The sequence below is a fragment of the Notamacropus eugenii genome, chromosome 4, assembly GCF_028372415.1.
Source record: "Notamacropus eugenii isolate mMacEug1 chromosome 4, mMacEug1.pri_v2, whole genome shotgun sequence".
In the NCBI taxonomy this organism is placed as follows: Eukaryota; Metazoa; Chordata; class Mammalia; order Diprotodontia; family Macropodidae; genus Notamacropus; species Notamacropus eugenii.
The window spans coordinates 287,325,677-287,347,558 of NC_092875.1; the positions used below are offsets into that span (position 1 = coordinate 287,325,677).

The following is a 21,882-nucleotide window of genomic DNA, read 5'->3' on the forward strand; positions in this document are numbered from 1 at the left end:
TGGTCATTTGAGTATAGAGAAGGGGAACAATGTTATGTTATATGTTATGGATTAAAATAAAAAATTTCTGAAATTCTATAGAGAAATGATCAAATGTATACCTTAAAGATAGGTAGTTTGCAACAAAACACAATTCTAAAGATCCAAAAATAATGCTCTTATCTTCAATTACCTATTATAAAATAATGAGCCCTAAAAACAGTAATTGTGGCCAGTTTTGCTCACCATCTCCTTCCAACAGACATAAAGGAAGTATGCAACCAGATGACACAGAAGAAACTAGAAACAATTTCACTGAAAGTTCCCTATCAAAAAAGCCTAAAATATCCTGTAGTACACTTTAAATAGAAAGTACCTATTCTGTTCTCATATTCATGATAATGTATTAAATCCAAATTCACTACAGAGTATTTATAATTGAACTTTAATTTTTCCTACCACCAAAAAAATTCTTGAAAAATATGATCTTAACGACTAATTAAGTGATCAACTATTAGGTTGTAATTTGATCTGTTTGTTAAAAAAAATGCATATAATGAACTAAACAGACAACAAAACAGAAAAGACTCTTGCATGTACACTAATATTGTTATTTAATAATAGAGAAAAGGAAGCTTGACTTTGAGACAACATACAAATAGGATATCAGACATTATTCTAAGTGATACTCTTAAAGTGCAGGTGTGACCAACTCATCCTCCTTTTTGATAAACTCAGGTAGTTTCCTATGACCTCTAGGGTCAAACAGAAACTTCCTTTTGGCACTGCACAAACATCACAGTTTGGTTCCAACCTAGTTTATCAAGCTTATAGACTTTGTTCTTCTTGATGCCAAACTGGCCATCCTTGTTGTTTCTCTCTCATGTTGGCAATGTGTCATATCCTTATCTCTGCTTAAGAATACCTATGTTCTTCCAAAGCTCAGCTCCAGGGCTGCTTTCCACATGAAACCTTTCCTTTTTTTCTCCCTGCCAGTTTTTAATGTCTTCCCCCCAAATTCCATTGTACTGATTTGGTATTCATCTTGTATATACTTATATATATGTGTGTGCTTTCTTGCATGCTAGAATGTAAGCTCTGTGAAGGCATGGACTCTTTCATTTTTGTGTCTGAATCTCCATAATCTACCACAGTGCCTGGCACAAAGCAGGCACTCAAATGCTTGTCAACTGATTAAAACACAAATAAGCTAGAAGAAATTTCTATCAAAGCAACCAAAGTTCTCTTTTAGAAAAGTGAGAAAGTTCTAATGCTTGTTTTGAAAATGCAAATTTGTTACAATGTGACTGATATATTAAGGGAACAATCTGAAAAACCCATCCATATTTGATGTGGTTTGCTTCAGATAAGCCCGCTTCCACCTCTTCACAGTAACTCTCAAATTGCAACCCTTCTGAGGCCCACTTCCACAAGTCCTCACGTCTTTTTCAAGGTAAAGTGCTATATTTATTGAATATATTCTGGTATAGTAGGAGCTATGGGCAGAGGAGGACGGTTGTCAACATGTACTTCCACTGTCCCCATCTCTACCTTGGCTACAGCCAGGACCCTTGTCCTTGAGTTACATCTTTGCCATAGGAACCTGGCTACAGGAGGCCCCCATTAGTTATTATATGTATATGTTTCTTACATATTTTAACATGTGTAAAACTATGTTAACAGTTCCTACCTTTTCTTTTGATGTGTCACTGACAAAGTTTCTGTATTGTGTCCCAACTTCATTTTACCCATGAGCCCTGTGGTTTTTGCAGAGCAATTTTGCATAGCTCAATGATTTTCAGGAATACATATGTCATATTAGAGCACAACTGACTGCATTTGGTTGTGAAAATAAAGAACTACTACATTAGACATTATAACAACAAATCTGAAAATCAAAAGACAAAACTGAAAGATTTCCTGACAGTTTACATTTTCATCTATGAATAAAATTTAAATGCATCATTTATATTATTTTCCCAAGGATCTTGTGTGTTAAAGGTGGGAAATGGGAAGAGAATAAGAACAGATGAGTGAAACTCAAGCTAGTTTTATAAACAATTAAAAAATTACTAGGGATTATAGCATAATTAAGATTTTTCTTTTAGGACAAACAAATTTACTATACTATAGTACAGTATACTATAGTACACCACAGTAGGTCAAGGCTGCAAAATGATTTTAAGGACCAGCTCTCATGGTCATACATAAAATATATAAATATATGCCAACATATATTTATATATGTATTTACATATGCACCCATATATATATATACACATAAATATATATAATATATAAAATAAGAAAAGTAACAACTCAAACTTACAAGAATATCTGTCAATAATTCTATTTTAAAAAATCAATATTGCTAAACACGAACAGCCACAAAATGCGCTCTAAGGTGCAGCATGTATATGTTAGCAAACAGCAAGTTTAACCAAGACTTATCTGCAAAGCATACCTCAATCTGCATCTTCAGGTGTGTCTTGAAGTTTGACAACAAGGTAAGAAATATAGAAAGAGAAAGCTCAAAAACCTCTGGGACAGATGACACTCCATTTTTAGAGAGTGCAACACAAAGATACTGCTTAATAGCATTAATGAACATTTCATTGGTCCTGAAAACAGGTCCTGCATTCTGTAGAATGGACAGAAGCAACTGCAATGAAAGGATCTTGGATCGCAATTCGTGAGACCTGAAATGTAAAGCAAAATGCACAACAGGTGACAAAATTGATCACAATTCTCTTACAGTGATTGATGAACTGGAATGGTTTCTTCTATAGATGATTCCTGGTTCTACAAGTCTAAAAACTTTCAAAATGGAGAAAAATAAACACAAATGTTAAATGTCATAAAAAGAAACAGATTTGAAGACTCATATCTTTCCAAGTTAGTTCTGAAAGCAAACAATAAAAACAAATTACTATATGAAAATGATTTTGAGTTTCACAAGTTGAATGTATCCTATTGCACAAAATAGTTTTAACATTAGTTTCTCCATAGAAGATATTAATTAATAAACCACTATTTTCATACTCATTCATCTCTGTAGAATTTTACACTTCTTGAGACTCTCTATTCCTTTGTCTTTAAATTTATCCATGTTGTGTCTGCACTGGCTCCTCTTCTAGCCCCTTTAAGATAGATTGTGATGGACATGTCCCATGGGCTTCTTCTTTTCCATCAATCTCTCCTCTCCTCAATGTCACTGATTTCAAGCTGGAAGAACCCTGGGATACCTAGTATATACCTTTGCTTTAGGATGCAAAAACTAAATTCCAGAAAGGTCAAGTACAGGCAAATGATTCAAAAATCTGTACCTTCTGTCTTGATCTCTCTTATGTACTCCAGACCTCTATCTCCAAATGCCTACAAGGTATCCCTTCCTAGATGTCTAATCAGTCAGGCAGATAGACTCAACATGTCCATATTTTACCTATCTTTTAAACTAAACACTATCTTGTAACTATTAATCAACTCCATCTTCCATGTTTGAGAGAAACCTTGGTGTCATCTCTGAGTTTTCTGCTCCTTTCCCTCATATAAAATTTCCAAGATCTGTAAGTTCTGTGTTCACAATAATTCTCACATACATACTGGGGGTCACTCTTCATCTGGGCCCCACTTTCCTCCTTTCTGGAATATTTTAATTTCTGTTTCTATAATCTCAATCTCTCTATTCCTACTGTCACTGCCTAATAAGAGGTGCTCATTGCCGTCCGCCTACACTACTGGAGAAGGTGTATAACTAAGTTTTCTAGCTTCTACTCTTTCCAACATCCAATCTAACTATTACACTAATGGAAGACTCATCATCCTTATGCATTCATAGACCTATTTGTGTCCTATGGGACTCTTAAGAAAAGTTCAAACACCTTAACCTAACAATTAAGGCCCATCACAACCTAGCATCATCCTACCTTTCTACTTTTATATGAAACAATTTCCTTCCATATAATTTATGATCCATCCAAAAAAGACTGTTTGCCATTTACCATACATGTCCTGCTATTATGTCTTTTTTGGCACTTTTTCCTATGCCTTGCGTTAATTCCTTATTCCCATTCTTTAAAATATAACTCAAATGACTTCTTTTTTAGGAAACTTTCTTTGATCTTCCAGGTCTAAATGAGCAGTCTGCCCACAGACTTTGCCTAATACTTTGGTCATACCATGTATTATATTATTGACTCTTACAACATGTTATTTTACGTTTATAACCTCAAATCCTAACATTTATCTAGCACCTTCTATAAAGCAAATATCTGTGCCAGGCAGTACAGATACAAATACAAAACATAGGATAGCCCCAGGCCTGAAGGACATAGACCATTGTACAACACACACACACACACACACACACACACACACACACACACACACTCCCTCACACATAAATAAATGAGGCAATTTTATACAACAGAAAACACTGACAATTGGGAAGATCAGGAAAGGCTTTCTAAAGTAAGGGGCATCTGAACCAAACAATGATAAAGGTGTACAAGGGTAGTAGTTATAGGATATGTAATCCAGAGTAGGGTTTGTCAAAGCATGAGAGATGACATGACAAGGGGACAAAGGAAAATGTACAGCTAAACTGGCCTGCAGATGTATAATCCAGCCAGCTAGACTATACTCTCATGTTTGTAATAGTAGTACCTGACATTTACATGTCACTTTAAAGTTTTTGCTCCAAATACACTGTCTCATTTAATGTTGCCCTCTAGTGGTGCTTCAGGTTGATCCCCATTTTACAGCTTAAGAAACTGAGACTCAAAGAGGTTAAGGAACATGTCTAATATCACACAGAGATTAATTTCTGTGGAATAATTCCAATCCAAGGCTTCCTGACTCTGAGTCCAGCACTATTCCATTATGTTATGCAGCCCCCAGGAGTTTATATATTTAATTTTTTTTAAATTAGCAAGTACCTTTTTATCATTCTTAAACTCACTCTACTTATATGAGTCAAAAATACTCCCAAGCAAACAAAAAACACTCCCCAAAATATAGCTCTTAATACACAACAAATTCCTGCATTAGCTATGTTTGAAAATTTAGGTCTCTCTGTAATTTAAGTTCATTATTGCTCTATCAGGACATGAGTGTCATGTTTATTTTCATTCTTTCAGACTCATGATTTATCACTGAGTTGATCGGAGTTCAAAGGCCCTTGATAGAAGTTTTTCTTTAGAACGCTGTTACCATGGTATAGGTTGTTCTCATAATTCTATTTACTTTTCTCTGTAGTGGTTCATACAGATCTTCTCAGGTTCCTCTAAAATTGTTCATTTCATTATTTATTATGGCACAATTAATATTCCATTACATTCATATGTGATTTATTTAGCCATTCCCCAATAGGAGGACGTCCCCTAAGTTTCCAAATTTTGGCTACCAAAAAAGAGCTGCTATAAATATTTTTTGTATCTATAAATCCTATTCCTTATGTTTCTTTAGGGATATATTCTTAGTAGGGATATATTCTTAGTAGTGGTATAGCTAAATCCACATGTCTGAACAGTTTAGAGATAGTTTCAAACTACTGGCTGGACTAATCCCACAACCCCTCCAACATCTGTCATTTTCTTATATTGCCATCTTTGCCAGGATGACAAGTACAAACTGAAACCTCGAAATCATTTTAATTTGCATTTCTCTAATTATTAGTGATTCACAACACTTTTTTCAAATGACTTCATAATCTGGATATCTCTCCATTCGAAAACTATCTCCTCATAGCCTTTGACCATTTGCCTATTTAGCAATGAGTCTTAGTATTATAAATTTGAATTAGTCCCTTAGATATCTGAGACGTAAAATTTTTATTAGGGAAATCTATTGCTAAGATCTTTTTTCCTGGTTATCTGCTTCCCTTCTGATTTTTACTACATTATATTTGTGTTAAAAATATTTAATTAAATATAATCAAAATTATTTACCTTTTGTGAACTTCTCTGTCATGTGGTTATCACTCTTCCCCAGTTCATAGATTTGAAAGATAGTTTCGTCCTTGCTTCTCTATTTACAATGTCATTTCACACACACACAAACACACATACACAGTATCCATTTGGAGCTTATCATGTTGCATGGCATGAGGTACTTGTCTAAATCTAACTTCTTCTAGACTGCTGTCCCAGCTTTCCCACTGTTTATTTCAGTGAGGGCTTCTCCCAGTAACTGACTGTAATTGTGAAGAGGACTCCTGGTCTTACGTAAACTTTGTACCACCTCTAAATCCTAGAGTAGAGATATCAAAGTTATGGTCCATGTGTGAACTGAAATAGAATAAAATGTAACTGGGAAATATTGGCAAAAAAAATACAATAAAACATAGATAATGTTAAGATGTGGTTTTCTAAGGCAATATATGGTCAGCAGAAAGCATTATATATGTACGCTTTAAGTGGAGCTGGCCCCTCTTTCTGTTGAGTTTGACACCACTACTCTGAGCACATTACTCAGAACACCAGAGAAGATTAACAATTGTTTGCTAAAACTAACTAATAGCTTTTAACTGTTCTACAAATCCACTGGTTTTTATTGCCAAATCACAATACTTATCACTGACAATTATTTTGAATTAGATGTTTTTCTCTTTAATTTTAAATAAAGCCAGCCATGGTTACTTTTAGATTATAGAAACATTATTTTTGTTTCCAAATGCCTATTATTATTCTACACACACAGACACACACACACACACACACATACTCATGCATAATCACGCTATTTACCTCACAGGATAATATAAAGCTTTGTGTACTTTAAAAACACTGTACACATTAATGGTTATTTGTAAACTGAGGGGATTAAATCATATAATCTTAAAAGTCCTTTCTGATTATTTCAGGTTGTTTTATAAATCATTATTCAAGATTGTTCTGGATTTCTGACTTGTTTGAAGGCTTCTGTTAATTTCTAGTACTCTTATTTTCAGATTTTCAAAATGTGCTTTCCATACTATTGTGCTATAAGAAATGACAAACAGGAAGACTTTGGAGAGGCCTGGAAGGACTTATATGAACTGATGCTGAGTAAAAGGAGCAGAACCAGGAGATCACTGTACACAGTAACAACCACAGCGTGCGAGCAATTTTTCTGGTAGACTTAGCCCTTCACAGCAATGCAAGGACCTAAAACATTCCCAAAGGACTCTTGAGACAAAATGCCATCCACATTCAGAGAAAGAACTATGGAGCTGGAAAGCAGAATGAAGCAGAATATTTTCTCTTGTGTTATATTTCGTTTGTTTGGGTTTTTCTCATGGTTTCTCTCATTCACTTTAATTCTTCCATGCAACATGCCTAATGTGAAAATGTATTTAATAAGAATGTATGTGTAGAACCCATATAAGAATGCATGCTATCTCAGGGAGGGAGTGGGGAGGAAGGGGGAGAAAATATAAGACTTATAGAAGTGATTGTAGAAAACCAAAAACAAATAAATTTTTAAAAAAAGAACAAAAATTTTTAAAAATGTATTTTCCTTCCGACAAAATATTCATTAAAGTTGTTGGCAATTTTCAAAAAACACAACAAAACTACAGTGATCAAATCTAGGCATTATTCCAATTGTAGAATCCATTTAAGTATTTGAATAGCTGGTTCTTTTTATTGTAAATGTTGCATTTAATCTAGTTCATAGATAGGGGAACTTAATGTTCCTAATTTCCACATTATCTACTTCACAAATAAAGTTCAAAATAATTAAGAGACCTCAGTTATCAATACAATGTTTCATTCCTCATAAGTGGATATAACATAAAACATTGCTCACCAATATAAGCAGGGATCATTGTTACATGAACTAATGATCATAAGAAAGCCTTCCTTGATTCTCCCCAGTCCTGTTGGAAACTATACTCTCCTTTGGACCTCACATGGTACTATTTGCAGTTCTCTAATGCATTTAGCATACATTATGTCACTGACTCTTTCTTAGGTGCAGCTAGGTAAGTGCAGCAGATAGCATCCTGGGTTTGGAGTCAGAAGGAATTTTATCTTTCCAAGCCTCAGATAAATATTAGCTACGTGACCCTGGGCAAGTCACTTTGCCCTGTGTGCCTCAGCTTTTCATCTGTAACATGAGCTGGAGAAAGAAATGGCAAAGCACTTCAGTATCTTTGTCGAGAAAATCCCAAATGAGATCACAAAGAATCGAACTCGGCTGGAAATGACTGAACAACAAAAACATCACTCGTATCTGTTTGTGTCTTACAACAGTAACAATAAAAACAGCTGACACTCGTATGACGCTTCGAGCTCTGCAGAATGCTTTATACATGTGGTTTCATTTTATCCCCATAACCAAGGGAACAGTATCTCCTATTTTACATATAGTACTATAGAAGACCAAGAAAATAAACATAAAGTAGTTGGGGGGATCTGGCAAAAGCAGTAAAATGTAAAATGCTCCGTGCTCCTTGTACACAAGAACATGTATGAAAAGTTCCTCAACAGCACAGCAAAGCCTCAAACCAACTCCAGTGCTGCCTTCTCAACAAAGCATAAAACCCAAGGAAAAACAGTAGTGGTTATCCCCAAAGTACCCAGCACACTACACAGAGAGCAAGCACTCAACAGCTGCTAACTTCTGAATATTCCACAAGCCAAAGAAAGTCTCATATAAGTCTGCTATCTATCTGTCTGTCTGTCTATCTATGTATCTATATCTAATTCATCCATCCATTCATCCATCTATCTATATTTTACAGTTGGTCCCAAAGGTGAATTTTAATTTGGAACCCAAGTATCATTATAAAAGTTTCAATATGCTGCAATGGTTTAGACAGGATAATGTTAATTTGAAAAATAATACATCTGTAATTATTTCAAATCTTTCCCTTTTTTCTCAGACCTCCTAACTAAATTTATATCGCACCTGCTCTATGCCAGGCACTATGCTAACGACATTCATCCCTACTGTTATCCAAGTGCAATACTGTCCTTGTCGGCTATATTTCCCTGCTAAAGCACACAACCAATTGCTTCAAAATGAGATGCGATACTTTTTTCCAGAGCAGCAGTAGAATTTTAAATCACTTTCTTGAAGCTTGGTAGTATTTATTCTTTTCTGTAATTTTTTTTAAAACAAAGCTTAATCTAATAACTGGTTGTTTCTTGAAGAGGACCAAAATGACATCACTATGCTGTGTCAAGGTGCAGTGTGTCTGGCTGATGGCTGATCAGACCAATAAGAGCTTGGAAGGCTCTACCACAGGCTGGGCACAAACAGTCCAAATGAACAGGTGGACTGGAGATATCTCTAAATTTATGTACCTAATACTTCTTCTGAGCTATTCCAACTGTGTTCTGCTATAGAGTACAGTGCCTTCTTTGATGGAAGACAGTCCTGTGCCAGCATCTCCCATGTCTCATAGTCAATACCAGAGTTCTTCAGAGGGACCTTGGGAGTGCCCTTTTATTTCTTCTTCTGGCCTCCATGTTAGTGCTTGCTTGGTGAGTTCTCTATAAAATAGTCTTTCAGACAAACTGAGTTTGGCATTCAAATAATGTGGGTAGCCCAACAGAGTTGAACTCTCTGAAGTAGAGTTTAAATACTTGGCAGTTCAGCTCAAGAAAGCATGTCAATGTCCAGTACCTTATCCTTCCAGGTGATTCTCAGAATCTTCCTAAGGTAATGGAAGCAATTCTGTTTCCTGGCATGGCACTGGTATACTGTCCTGGTTTTACAGGCATACAACAATGAGGTCAACACAATAGCTCTGTAAACCTTTAGTTTGGTAGGCAGCCTCTTCTCTTCTCTCTTCAACCTCTTCTCTCCCAAACTTTCCTTCTGAGACTCCCAAACACTGAATTAGCTCTAGTAAAACATGGGTCAACCTTATCATCTATCCCTGGAAAGTATACTGCCAAGGTAAGTGAATTTATCAACCACATTCAAAATTTCTCCATTTGTCATAACCAATGATTTTATGTATAGATGGTGTGGTGCTGACTGGTGGAGAACCTGTGCTCTTGGTGTTAATTGTCAGGCCAAAATTAGCACAAGCAGCAGAGACTCGATCCATACTTTGTTGCATCTCAGCCTAAGAGGCTGCACTGAGGGCATAATCACCTGCAAACAAAAAGTTATGCACCAACTCTCCCTCCACTTTACTCTTGGCTTCTAGCCTTTTCAAGATAATTTACTGTCAGTGCAACAGCTGTCCTTGATGTCATTTTCATTCTCATTGAAGGAGTCTGACAACATTGCTGAAAACATTATGCTAAAAAGCATGGGAACAAGCACACAATCCTGCTCCACTCTCCATTGGTGACTGAGAAAGTGCACGACCATTGTCCATTATCCAGAACCTATGCAAACGTGACATCATTAAACTGGCATACAATGACTGGACTTCTCTGGGTAACCAAAATTTGCAATTATTTTCCACAAGCCCTTGTGACTGACAGTATCAAAGGCCTTGGTCAGACAGATAAACACTGTGTACAGACCTCTGTTCTGCTTCCTGACTTCAAGTTCAACACTGGGCCACTTAACTGCTTCAACCGGATATTGATGAATTCAAGATGTCTACAAAGCACACAGATAGAGATGCATGCTGGGAAACTGGTGATAAGTACTAAAGATAAGGACAGAGAAGAAATGGGGGTGTGTAAATTTGGGAATCATCTGCATAGAGTTGCTCATTAAACCTACAGGAGCTAATGAGATCACTAGAAAGTGAGTTTAAAAAGAGGGCCAAGGACAGAGCCCTGGGGAACGCTCAAGCAACAATAAATAATGATATAGCAAAGGAGACCAAAAAGAATCCATCAGACAAGTAAGAAAAGACATTTTTAAAACAACAACAACAAAACCAGGAAGAAGAGATAGCCAGAAAGAAGGGAGAAGGAATTTCCTCTTCTTCTCTATTCTTTCTCAAAACATTCAGATGCTTCTGCTACTACCTCTTTCTTCACCTGCACATGACATGAAGAGACAGCCTCTCTCCTAGCCAAGGCAAACTCCTTGTACAACCGACCCATTCCATCCAACTTTTCCATTAAACTGTTACCTCTATTATACCCACTCTCTCCCTCACTCGCTTCTTGTCTACTGGCTGTTTCCCTACTCCCCACAAATATGATCATATTTCCCCCATATACTCAAGAAATTCTCATTTGATCCATCCATGCTCTCTAGCTCCCATCCCATATCTCTCCTCCCTCCCTTTTGTGGATAAACTCCTTGAGAAAGTCATCTACGATGAGAGCTTTTACTTCCTTTCTTGTCACTCTCTTAACTCTCTGAAATCTTGCTTCTGGCCCTCGTCATGTAGACAAAACTGCTCCTCCAGAGTTAGTAATGATTTCCTAATTGCCAAATCTAACAGCTTTTTCTCAATCTTTATCCTCCTTTGACCTCTTTTTAGCCTTTAGCACTGTCAAGTCCCCTCTTCTTCTTGATACTTTTCAGGTTTTCGTGATACTGTTCTTTCCTGGTTCTCTTACTAACTTGTTGACTATTCCTTCTATGTTTCCTTTGCAAGATTTTTATCCAAGTTCTTCCTGCTAAAAGTACTAGGCAATCCCCAAAACTCTACCATGGATCCTCTTCTGTTTTCCCTTCACTTGGTGACTTTATCAGTGCCCATGTTTATCATTTTTATGCAAATGGCTTTCAAATCTACTTCCCCAGTCCTAAGGTCTCTCCTAACTTTCAGTCTTGCATCTCCAACTGCCTTTTAGACAACTCAAGTTCAGCTAAGGAGGGACTGACGTCAACCTGAGGTTAATGGTCAATGGCCTCAGCATTGATTGATGATGGTCTGTTGAGAACACTATGGAAGTGTTCAGCCCTTCTCTCTAGGATCATGTCCTTTTCATTAATCAATGTGGCTCCATCAGCACTGAGTAGTTGTGATGCACCATAAGTTTTTGGTCCATAAACAGCTTTTTAGGCAGTCATAAAAGCATTTTGGAATCCGAAACTGAATCACTTAAATTTGAACTGTCTTAGGAAGATTCTGAGGATCATCTGGCAGGATAGGGTACCAGATACTGAACTCTTTGCTCGAGCTGAACTGCCAAGTATTCAAACCATGCTTTAGAGAGCACAACTCTGATGGGCTGGCCATATTGTTCGAATGCAAAATGTACCCTAACCAGAAAGACTATTTTATGGAGAACTCACATGGGGCAGGTGATCACATGGTGGTCAGAAGAAGCAATATGAGGACACTCTCAAAGTCTCTCAAGAACTCTGGACTTGACTGTGCAACACGGGAGACACTGGCACAGGACCACTCAGCATGGCGTGCCCGCATCAGAAAGGTACTGTGCTCTTTGAGCAAAGCAGAATTGAGACAGCACAAAGTAAATGAAGGATGTGCAAATTTGGGATATCCACCTCAAATATTCACACAGACTATCTGTGCTCAACCTGTGGTAGAGCACTTTGAGCTCGCAGTGGTCTGATCAGCCCCAGTCAGACACACTGAAATTTCACTTTATCATGGTGATATCATTTTGGTCCTCTTCGAAGATAAAAGACAACAACCAAGACAACTCAAACTGGATGTTCCAAAGAAATCTTAAACTAAACATTTCCAAAAGTGAACTATTTTCCCTGAAACCTTGCCCTCTTTCTAAACGTTCCTATTAGATTACTATTGAGAGTATCATCCTTCCAGTCACCTAGGCTCACAATCTAGTTGTCATCCCTGACTCCACTGTAACCATCCTGGAGCAGGTATTTATCACCTCACAGACAATTAGAATAATCTGCTGGCTGGTTTCCCTAACTCTAACTCAAGCATCTCCCTACTCCAGGGTTGGGGAACCTGTGGCTTCAAGGCCACATGTGCCCTTCTAGGTTCTTGGGTGTGGCCTTCTGACTGAGTCCAAGTTTTATAGAAGAAATGCTTTCATTAAGGTGGATTATTCTATAAAGTTTGGATTTAGTTGAAGGACTGCACTCAAGGGCCTAGAGGGTCCCATGTGGCCTTATAGCCACAGATTCCTCACTCTACCCTACTCTAATCCATTGTTTACTCAGCTATCAAACTGATCTTCTTAAAATGCAAGTCTTACCATATCACCCACCTATTCAACCAACTCCAGTGGCTCCCTATTGCCTCCAGGATCATATGCAAAATCCTGTTTGGATTTCAAAGCCTTTCACAACTTGACTCTTTCCTACCTTTAGTATCTTTTTTACACCTTATTCCCCTCCAACAACTTTGCAATCCAGTATGGATTGGATGGCATCCTTGTGGTTCTTCACAATCTATCTCCTAATCATGAGCATTTTCACTGGCTATACTCCATGGCTAAAACAGAGGCCCTTCATCTTTATCTCAGACTCCTAGATGCGCTGGCTTCCCTCAAGTCTCAGCTAAAGTCCCATTATCTACAAGAAGCCTTTCCTAGTCCTCCTAATCCTAGTATTTTTTTCTTCTGAGATTACCCCAAATTACACTATACATATCTGCACATAGTTTTTGGCATAATGTCTCTTTCATAAGAGTGAGTTTCTTGGGAGCAGAGATTGCTTTCTGCATTTCTTTGTATCCCCAGTATCTAACACAGTGTTTGGTACCTAATGTTTGGTACTTAACAGGCACTTAATAGATTCTAGCTGATTTACTAGGCAATATTGTCAAAAAGTAGGTGGAGGTCAAAGAAGGATGAGTACTGAAAAAGGTATATTGTATTTGGCAAGGAAGAGACTGTTGGTGACTTTGGAGAAAGCAGTTTCAGGGACTGGAGAGGACTGAGAAGTCAATGGGATATGAGGACAGAATGTTGGTCATTTCTTCAAGGAATTTGGCAATGGAAAGGATGAGAGAGGAAGGGCAAATTGCTTGAGGCCAGAGTCAAGTGACTTTAAGAATAAGTGAGAGATGATATGTTTGTAGACAGTAGGGAGGGACTCAGTGGATAGAGAATGATCAAAAATTAGAGAAAGAGACAAAATGGATAAAAGGGATGGTATCTATTTCTGGAGGCACTGGAAAGGAACGAGATCAAGGGCACACATCTCTATTCGAGGACTGGTCTTGACAAGTAGGACTACCTCTCCCTTAGAGTTGGTAGCAAAGGAGGAAAAAAATGGGAATGACATTAAAAGCATCTGAAGTGGGAGGTGATGAAAACTGGCATCAACTTTCTCAGTAATGTATGAAATGAAGCCTACCAATGGGCAGGCAGAGGAGGAGGTGCCACAGGTGAGGCTTAAGGAGATAATGTTTGGAACTGATGGTATGACAAACCAAGTAGGAATTCTATCAAGGAAGATAAAAATGAATGCATGCAGTAGTGAGGACCCAGGTGAGATTATTTAATTTAAATATATCTGTAGCAGACCTGGTTAGCATGGTTTTATGACTTTCTCTAGCATTATAGAGCAGAAGAGGACAGGTGGATGGGTTTGGGTTTAGAAAATGTTAAGCAATAACAAATAGGACAATGGACCAAAGGATTAGTGGGCTATGGAATCAAAGAGTCAGTCCTAGAAGAGACCTCAGAAGTCATTTCCAGTAGACATGGATGGAGTCAGAGGACCTGGGTTCATAATCTTGCTCTTCTCTTTAGTGCCTATGTAACCTTGGGCCAATCATTTAACTTCATCTTCTTGTCTGTAAAATGAGGAGGCTGGACTGACTTGAAGTCCCTTTCAGCTCTAAATGCATGATCTCACAATTGTATAATGTGGTCCAGCCCCCTCTTTTTTTATAGGTGAAGAAGAAAGTGAGGCCCAGAGTATGCAAGAGACTTGCTCAAATGGCAGGGCAGGATCCTCTTCAAACTCAGGTTTCTTCTCAAATATCACAGCAGGCAGAGGGCAACGACTGGGTAAGCACAGCACGAGTACTTTCACTTGAGTTTTTGGAACCTAATCTTGTTTTCTGAAGCTTATTTTCCCTACTCAGTTCTCCCCAGGGGGTAGAAAGCCAGGTTTTCTGAGACTTCTTTATCCTCTAATTTAATTGGGTCCCAGTGAGAACAAAATGAAATATAGTAGTTTAACTATTCTAAAATTTAAAATTTAAGAAAACAACACAATTAAATCAGTAAAACAGGTAATGACTTACTTTGGGTCTGGCGGTCCATCTGACAGTGGTTTCATCGACAATTTACATAATGACCTGAATACTAGAAAGGCATCCTTTTGTAAAATGTGGGAAAACTTAGCACCAGGTGAAGGTCCTGAAGAATTTCCAGATTCCTAGGTATGGTAACATATCATTAAAATATAGACAATTACAATGCAGAATCATCTTTTGAAGGCTAGTGAGATGTGACTGCATTCCCAATATAAAGAACATACTGTATTACCAGAACATTCTTTTTTAAAAATATTTTAACGTTTTTTTCCTCTCCACTCTAAATAACTACAGCCACTGACTTCCCCTTCGAGATTCTCTTCTTAGTCACTAAAGAAGATTTTCAAGTCTCCTTACTTGACCTCATCATTTAACAAACCCCAGGCAGTTTATCACATCCATTCCCAGTACTTAGGCTGTTTGCAGCATTACAATTTTTACCTACTTCTGAGCAAGTGTGAGACTGGCACCTGGCTATGATAATTTCTTCCGTGGTGCATTTATTAGCTGATTTCTGGGTAGAACTCTTTAAGGGGGTAGTGAACAAAGCACTAAGAGGACCTTTCACTGTATATAATACAAATAAATCTGCCTGGAGGTAGAGAGATTTAGACTAGACTAAGTCCCTTCTAGCCCTATGGGTCTGTCTAAGAATCTGGGACGAGGGCACTTTCCCCAAACATTTATGTTTTATAATTTAGAATATTTGACAAATTAGTTGATAACATATCACAGAAGCTAATGGGTCAAATTTATATTAAATGGTAATAACATCATATTAATAAATACTAATAAAATAAATTTTAAAACTTTTATTATATCAAACGGCAAAAATCCCCCAAATGACATGTCAGGCATCATTTAATTCAATTCAACAAACATTTGTTAAGTCCCTACTATGTGCAAGAGGCTATGATAGGAACCAGGGGAAAAAAAGAAGCAGCCTCTTGCCAGTGAGAAACTTAAGAGTCTACTAAAGATATTTTTTATAGGCATTGTTCAACATTAGAACTGTGAGACCAATGGCTCAATGTGATTCTTCAATTTATACCTGAGTATCATTGGAAGAGACAGACAATCTGTCATCAGGTAAGGATGGTGTATATGCAACAGAAATTGGAGTCCCTGGAATTCCATTTGCCTGGATATTTTCACTGTCACTACCATCCTCCAAAGTTCCAATGGTGCCATCGGCACTTGTATTTTCAGCAGTCCCTTCTCCCATATCTAAAAAGTTAAAATGAACAAAAATGTATAAAATACAATGAACCTGAAAACTGTTTGAAGGGTAGAATTTATAAAAGTAGCAATTCTTAAAGAAGCAGGAAAGCAGTATTAAATAAATGATAGTTGCTGTCCAATCCAAAATGTTCTACAATAGATTATAAGATTATTAGAAAAAAATTGGAAAAAAAGATTATCTTTCACAACTATTTTTAACTGCTCTAGGAATTCATATTATTTTATTGACAAATAGTATTAGACAGCTAATCAAGGAAATGCGAGTTTTAAACTGGCACTATTATCTATTATAACAGAGTTACAAATAGATTCATTTTGAGAAACTATCAAGAGAAGTAAATCAGTTTAGAAAGAGCAAAGATAATTTATACAACTTGCTAAGTGGCTTCATCAGCTACCAGGTAAAAAATAACCGTTGCCTTGTTAACTGAAAGTGACCATAATATCAGATAAGTTAGCAAATGAAAATATTCTCTGTAACATATTCAAATAGTCCTTTATTTAAAAATGACTCACACAGAAGGATTAATAGTGAATTCTCGAGCCCTGACTCCAAATAAGCATTATTCCCCACAACAGGAGCAAACGTAAATCAAGGCAGCACTAGCACTACATACTTGCTAACCCTGAAAACTGAGAGGGCCAGTCAGTGTAATGCCAGCTCTTAAAGCAGCAGTCAGAAGTGCTTTCACAGTCTGGAGTAGGAACTCTGAAGTTACAGTTTCAAAAAAATAGTATTATAAACAGTGGTTAAAGGGAGCCAAAATAGTATTAAATCTTATTTTTCAGGAATATTACTCACTCAATAAATTTTCCTGATAGAAAACTATGAGCAAGGTAATCTTATAGGTGTCCTATGTGAAATACAGTTGCACGTACAGGATTGTAAATCAAATAATGATTCACAATATTATTTCCATTGAAAAATGCATTCAGGGTGGGACATGGTGGCACATGCATATAATCTCCACTGCTGGGGAAGCTGAAACTAATGGGATTACTCCAGCTCAGGAATTCTGAGCTAGGGTAGGGCTAAAGCCATTTGGATTTTTGCCCTGGATGGAACCAGTACAGTGAGTCCCCAGGCAAATCAGCATTGCTTGGAAATATAAAAAGTTGAAGACTGTGCTGTGATCAGTAGTGAGACTGGGCCCGTGAATTGCTACTACATTTTCATCCTGGGTGAGATAATAAGATCCAGTCTCCAAAAAAATTGAAAAAAAGAAAAATTAAGAGTGTGAAATACCTACCCAAAAGGTACAACGGTACCTATGCATCAATTATATGAACTGAAAGGCACCATGGACTGAGTATCAAGATGACCTGGGTTCAAGTCCAGCCTCTAATATTTAACAGCTGTATGAACATGGGCAAGTCACTTAACCTGTCTGAGCCTCAGTTTCCTCATCTGTAAAATGGGGATAACAACAGCAGCTACCTTACAGGGGACTGGAATGCTCAAATGAATTGCAAATCTTAAAGTGCTATAGAAATGCCAGTTATTATTACTATTATACCTCGGTCCCTGATGACAGTTAACAAAAGAAGAATAAATCAAGATCACATCTTATACGAGTGATTCCGTCTCAGTTTTGTAACTGCCAGGAATGTTTCTAGTTTATTTTAACAGGTACAATGAAATTCTCAAAACAACAACAACAAAAACTCACTCTTAATTTCAAAAGATGTTAATTTTTTTTAGTACATCTAAGAGGAGAAAGTTTCAAACTTAAAAAATAACAAATTGAAAATGGTTGAGAAACACAGATTTATATAAATTATTAACATGTAAGAATAACTGAATGTGTGTTGCGCCAGACAAACTGAGACCTGGGAAAGACCTTAGCTTAAAAAGGCCAAGGTTTCCCACTGCATCTGGGGCCAACACCAGTCATCCTGACGTATATCTTGCCACTGAACTCAGATGACTCTAGAGGAGAGAATGAGGCTGATGACCTTGCACAGTTCTGCCTTACTTGAATCCAATTCACTTGCAAGACATCACCCTCCTAATGTCACTGGTTTTCTTCAAGAATGAAGGACAAACAACAACATGTAAGAGGAGAAAAGGATGCAATGGGCTATTCAAAACTGTGTCATTAGTTTCTTCTCAATGGATTAACAATTATCACTAGAATACAAAAACTGAAATGTTTTAATATTTTAATTTTTACAGCTACCATAATTATAAATTTTTTTCTAACCAAACGAAGTTCCACAGATAATTTACATAGAAGCTAGTTTAAAGCACAATACCTCCAACAACTATGTTCACCATCTCTTGTACGATACTCTGCACAATATCTTGTGCCTTGTCTTCATAGTCATTGCTTTCCCCATCATATAATCCATCACTTTTAGATAACGCTTTAAAATAAAGAAATTCAAAAGGTATTACTTTAAATATTAGAAACTGATTTTCAGTCATGTCATATATCAGAAAGAGCAGTTTTAAATGGCAGCTATACTTTTAAAGACAGATACAATCTAAAGTAGGCAAAACATGAAATAGGCACACAAAAAGATGCAGCTAATACTTAACAATGGAAAGAACATTAACTTCAAATGATAATTTAAATTAATTAAAATTATGGACTTCAAGGTCTGAAAACTTTTTTCCCTATTCAATTCTGCTATAGTAAGGCCCAATATCTAAGACAGACTCAGAACACTGAATTTTCTATATAAACACGTGCTGAATAAGTTAAGTGAATTAATTTATATCTATCATTGTAGGGAGATTTTTCCCAAACCAAACCATAATTTATTTATCCCTGGAATAATCAAAACATTTAAAAAAATAATTGGAGTGTGACTTGGTAAAATGAATTACATTCTTCTTTCTTATAAACAGAATATAGGGGCCAACTTTGAACCTTTCCTGCATGACACAAATTGGTCATTTTTAACAATAATATTATACTGGACTATTTTATGCCCTCAGCTTTGAGGTGTGTTTATTATTAGCCCTTAACACTAAATGACTTTACTGTTATTCTGCTGCCTCATATATCATCTTCATACACACACACACACACACACACACACACGTGTATATATATATCAGCTATAATTATTTATTCTGTGTGCAAATTCCAGCAGTCCTTTTCCCTCCTCTATCTACCATACCTCATTGTTTAATTCACCTAACTACTGCCTGTAGTCACCAAGAATGAAATGATGCTAGCCAGAGGAAAGCAGATAACTAAGTTAAAGAGACCTTATTTTATGCCCACTTCCAGATGAATAAGAAGCCTTAGGAGAGTAGGTTTTTCAACAGTTATTTTCCTCACCACTTTGAAGTCTTTTTCTCCTGCCACATTCCAGGTGGCTGAAGTTGCCAAAAGTCTAATAAGTGAAAAATTAATGGAATTTTACAGAAAAGGTCATTGGTTCCAGTATGGCTAAAAGAATTAGTCAATTGTTGATCATGTAAGGGTGGAATATTCACTTTGCTGATGAACACAGCAAATATTACTTTCAAATTCTGACTGCCATTATCTACTCTAAGAGTTGTAGGGATAAACTGAATTTTTATTTTATGTTAGGTCCTAGAAGTAAAACTCTTCAGGTATAATAATTACCTTCATCCCCCGGGTAGTCATGTCTTTTATAACTCTGTATTCCACATAGCCCCTTGCACATAAGAGAGGTACAATATCTATTTCCTAAATTAATGAAATTTGCATGGAGAACCCAGCCTTAATAAAGGCTGGCCCTTCAAATCAATGGGTGGTATGATACAGTCTTTTCAAAGTGTGACTGGAATATGGAAGGGGTTGATTAGGAACAAACCAAGGAGGTCAAACATTATATGCAATGATATTTACCTATAAGAAGTGTGAATTCCCAGAACAATTACATTTAAATATAAGTATTCTCAATAAGCAATAAAAATTATTGGTATGTCAGCCTGAAATAGTTATGCCACTGCTCTGACTCATAGAAAAGATTAAGCATATAATCCACAGTTGATAGCACAATTCTGTGAGATCAGAACCAGTGATTTCGTCCAAGTAACGAATTTTCAGGGAGAACTCTGCTCTTTCCCTCCTTAGCAGATCCTTACAATTGTGTTTCAATTTATAATTAGGGACAGGGGATGAGGGGAACGCACTGAGAGATGAAATAACTTGCCCAAGGTCATACACTCAGTACTTGTTATCCATAGGACTTGCAACCAGGTTGTCCTGACTCTACAGGCAACACTGTCTCTATACCACAGAAGTTAGTCTTTTAACTACAGGATTAGGTTAAGGTCTGCTAGGAGCAACTGTTTAAGCAGTCAGGCTCAAGCTGTAGAAAGCAGCACGAGGAGAAAAGCTAATCTTCTATCCAAGCATACAGATCAAAATGTCAACATCTAGAGAGAAAATTTAGGATAAATATACGAAAATTTAGGATAAATATACGTAGCAGGTAGACCTATTCATGCAATAAGATACTTGATCTGATTCTAGAACAGAAAGATTAGTCTCAATGATAAAAATGGAAATTTTCCTTAAGTAGGGCAGCTGCATTAATTGAATAAAGAAACACTTTAAAATTAACTATGAGTCCCATCGTATATCTGCAATTAGCATTTTCCTGATTTTTACTTTTTTTCCCCTCCACATGCTCTTTACATTTCCCATGAATGTAGTGGATTTATGGTGACTGTACTCATTTCTCAGAAATGATGGGCAAAAGTCACTATTGTTTGGCTCTCTGTAGTGAATCTATTCCAGCAAAGTAAAAGTTCCACACAACCTAATAAGTATTTGCAGCCTTCTTCAGAGAGGTCCATAAACTCCCTAGAAATTATTACATGGCATATAAGAATTTCTTTGCCTGGGATAAAATTTGCCTTATTTTGTACTTAATACCATATTACAATCCTATTTTTTTCCTAAAATTTCTTCACCACTTCCAAGCGTGAGAAGGGTTTTCTACGTATGAAATACACTCAGCCCTCCCCACGTGCCTCCCTCCAACTGCCTTTCACAACACTATTACTTTCTGCAGCAGTAGCCTGATCAGCTTCGGTTTGTTCATTCTCTGCACTGGAAACGTCAGATCCATTTTCTGGCTCCGTATCCTCATGAAGGCTCTTATCCACATCATTTGTGTGGGAGTCAAGTGCCCCTTCATGTTCTTGGGACAAAGTATCAACAGTCCCAGGTGGCAGATGTCTCAGCTGAGGTGATTCAGGCTCATGATGGCTTACAGGGGATTGTAATAGATGCTGCTGCTGACGATGTCTTTCCTTCTCCATCTGTTTGGCTTCCTGGAGCTGAAAACATGAAGTATGAAAAACTGCCATGCACTGTCTACAGTACTGTTAAAGTCAAATTACTTAAAGTTTGGCCCACAGTAAACTTTAGCAGAGAGATGATCAAATTCTACCTTGGCTCACAGATCGTAAATTAAAATTATGTGACTATCAGCATAGCACCAAAATATTTAAAACATGCCAGAGGAATAACTGTGCTCCTATACTAGGTTTTCTAGGTTTTTTCCCCCTTAAACTTCAAGCAAATATGCTAAATCTACCTCTAGCTCAGCTCTCTTCTTAATCAAATCCAGGGTGTCTATGTATTTCCCAAACTGTGACACCT

General features: G+C 37.0%; 1 protein-coding gene across 3 annotated transcripts in view; it reads right to left on the reverse strand.

Moving 5' to 3' along the window:
- Positions 1-21,882, reverse strand: part of ARFGEF1 (ARF guanine nucleotide exchange factor 1) — a 172,462-nt gene that overhangs the window by 94,060 nt on the left and 56,520 nt on the right. For all 3 annotated transcript variants that reach the window (XR_011966130.1, XR_011966129.1, XM_072604742.1), the window contains exons 6-10: positions 21,281-21,557; positions 18,542-18,652; positions 16,095-16,270; positions 15,032-15,165; positions 2,444-2,678 (exon numbers count right to left, since the gene is read on the reverse strand). Coding sequence is in view for 1 of the 3 variants with exons in the window: in XM_072604742.1 (XP_072460843.1) it covers positions 2,444-2,678; positions 15,032-15,165; positions 16,095-16,270; positions 18,542-18,652; positions 21,281-21,557 (933 nt within the window). In the remaining 2 variants the exon portion in view is untranslated. The remainder of the gene's footprint in view (positions 1-2,443; positions 2,679-15,031; positions 15,166-16,094; positions 16,271-18,541; positions 18,653-21,280; positions 21,558-21,882) is intronic.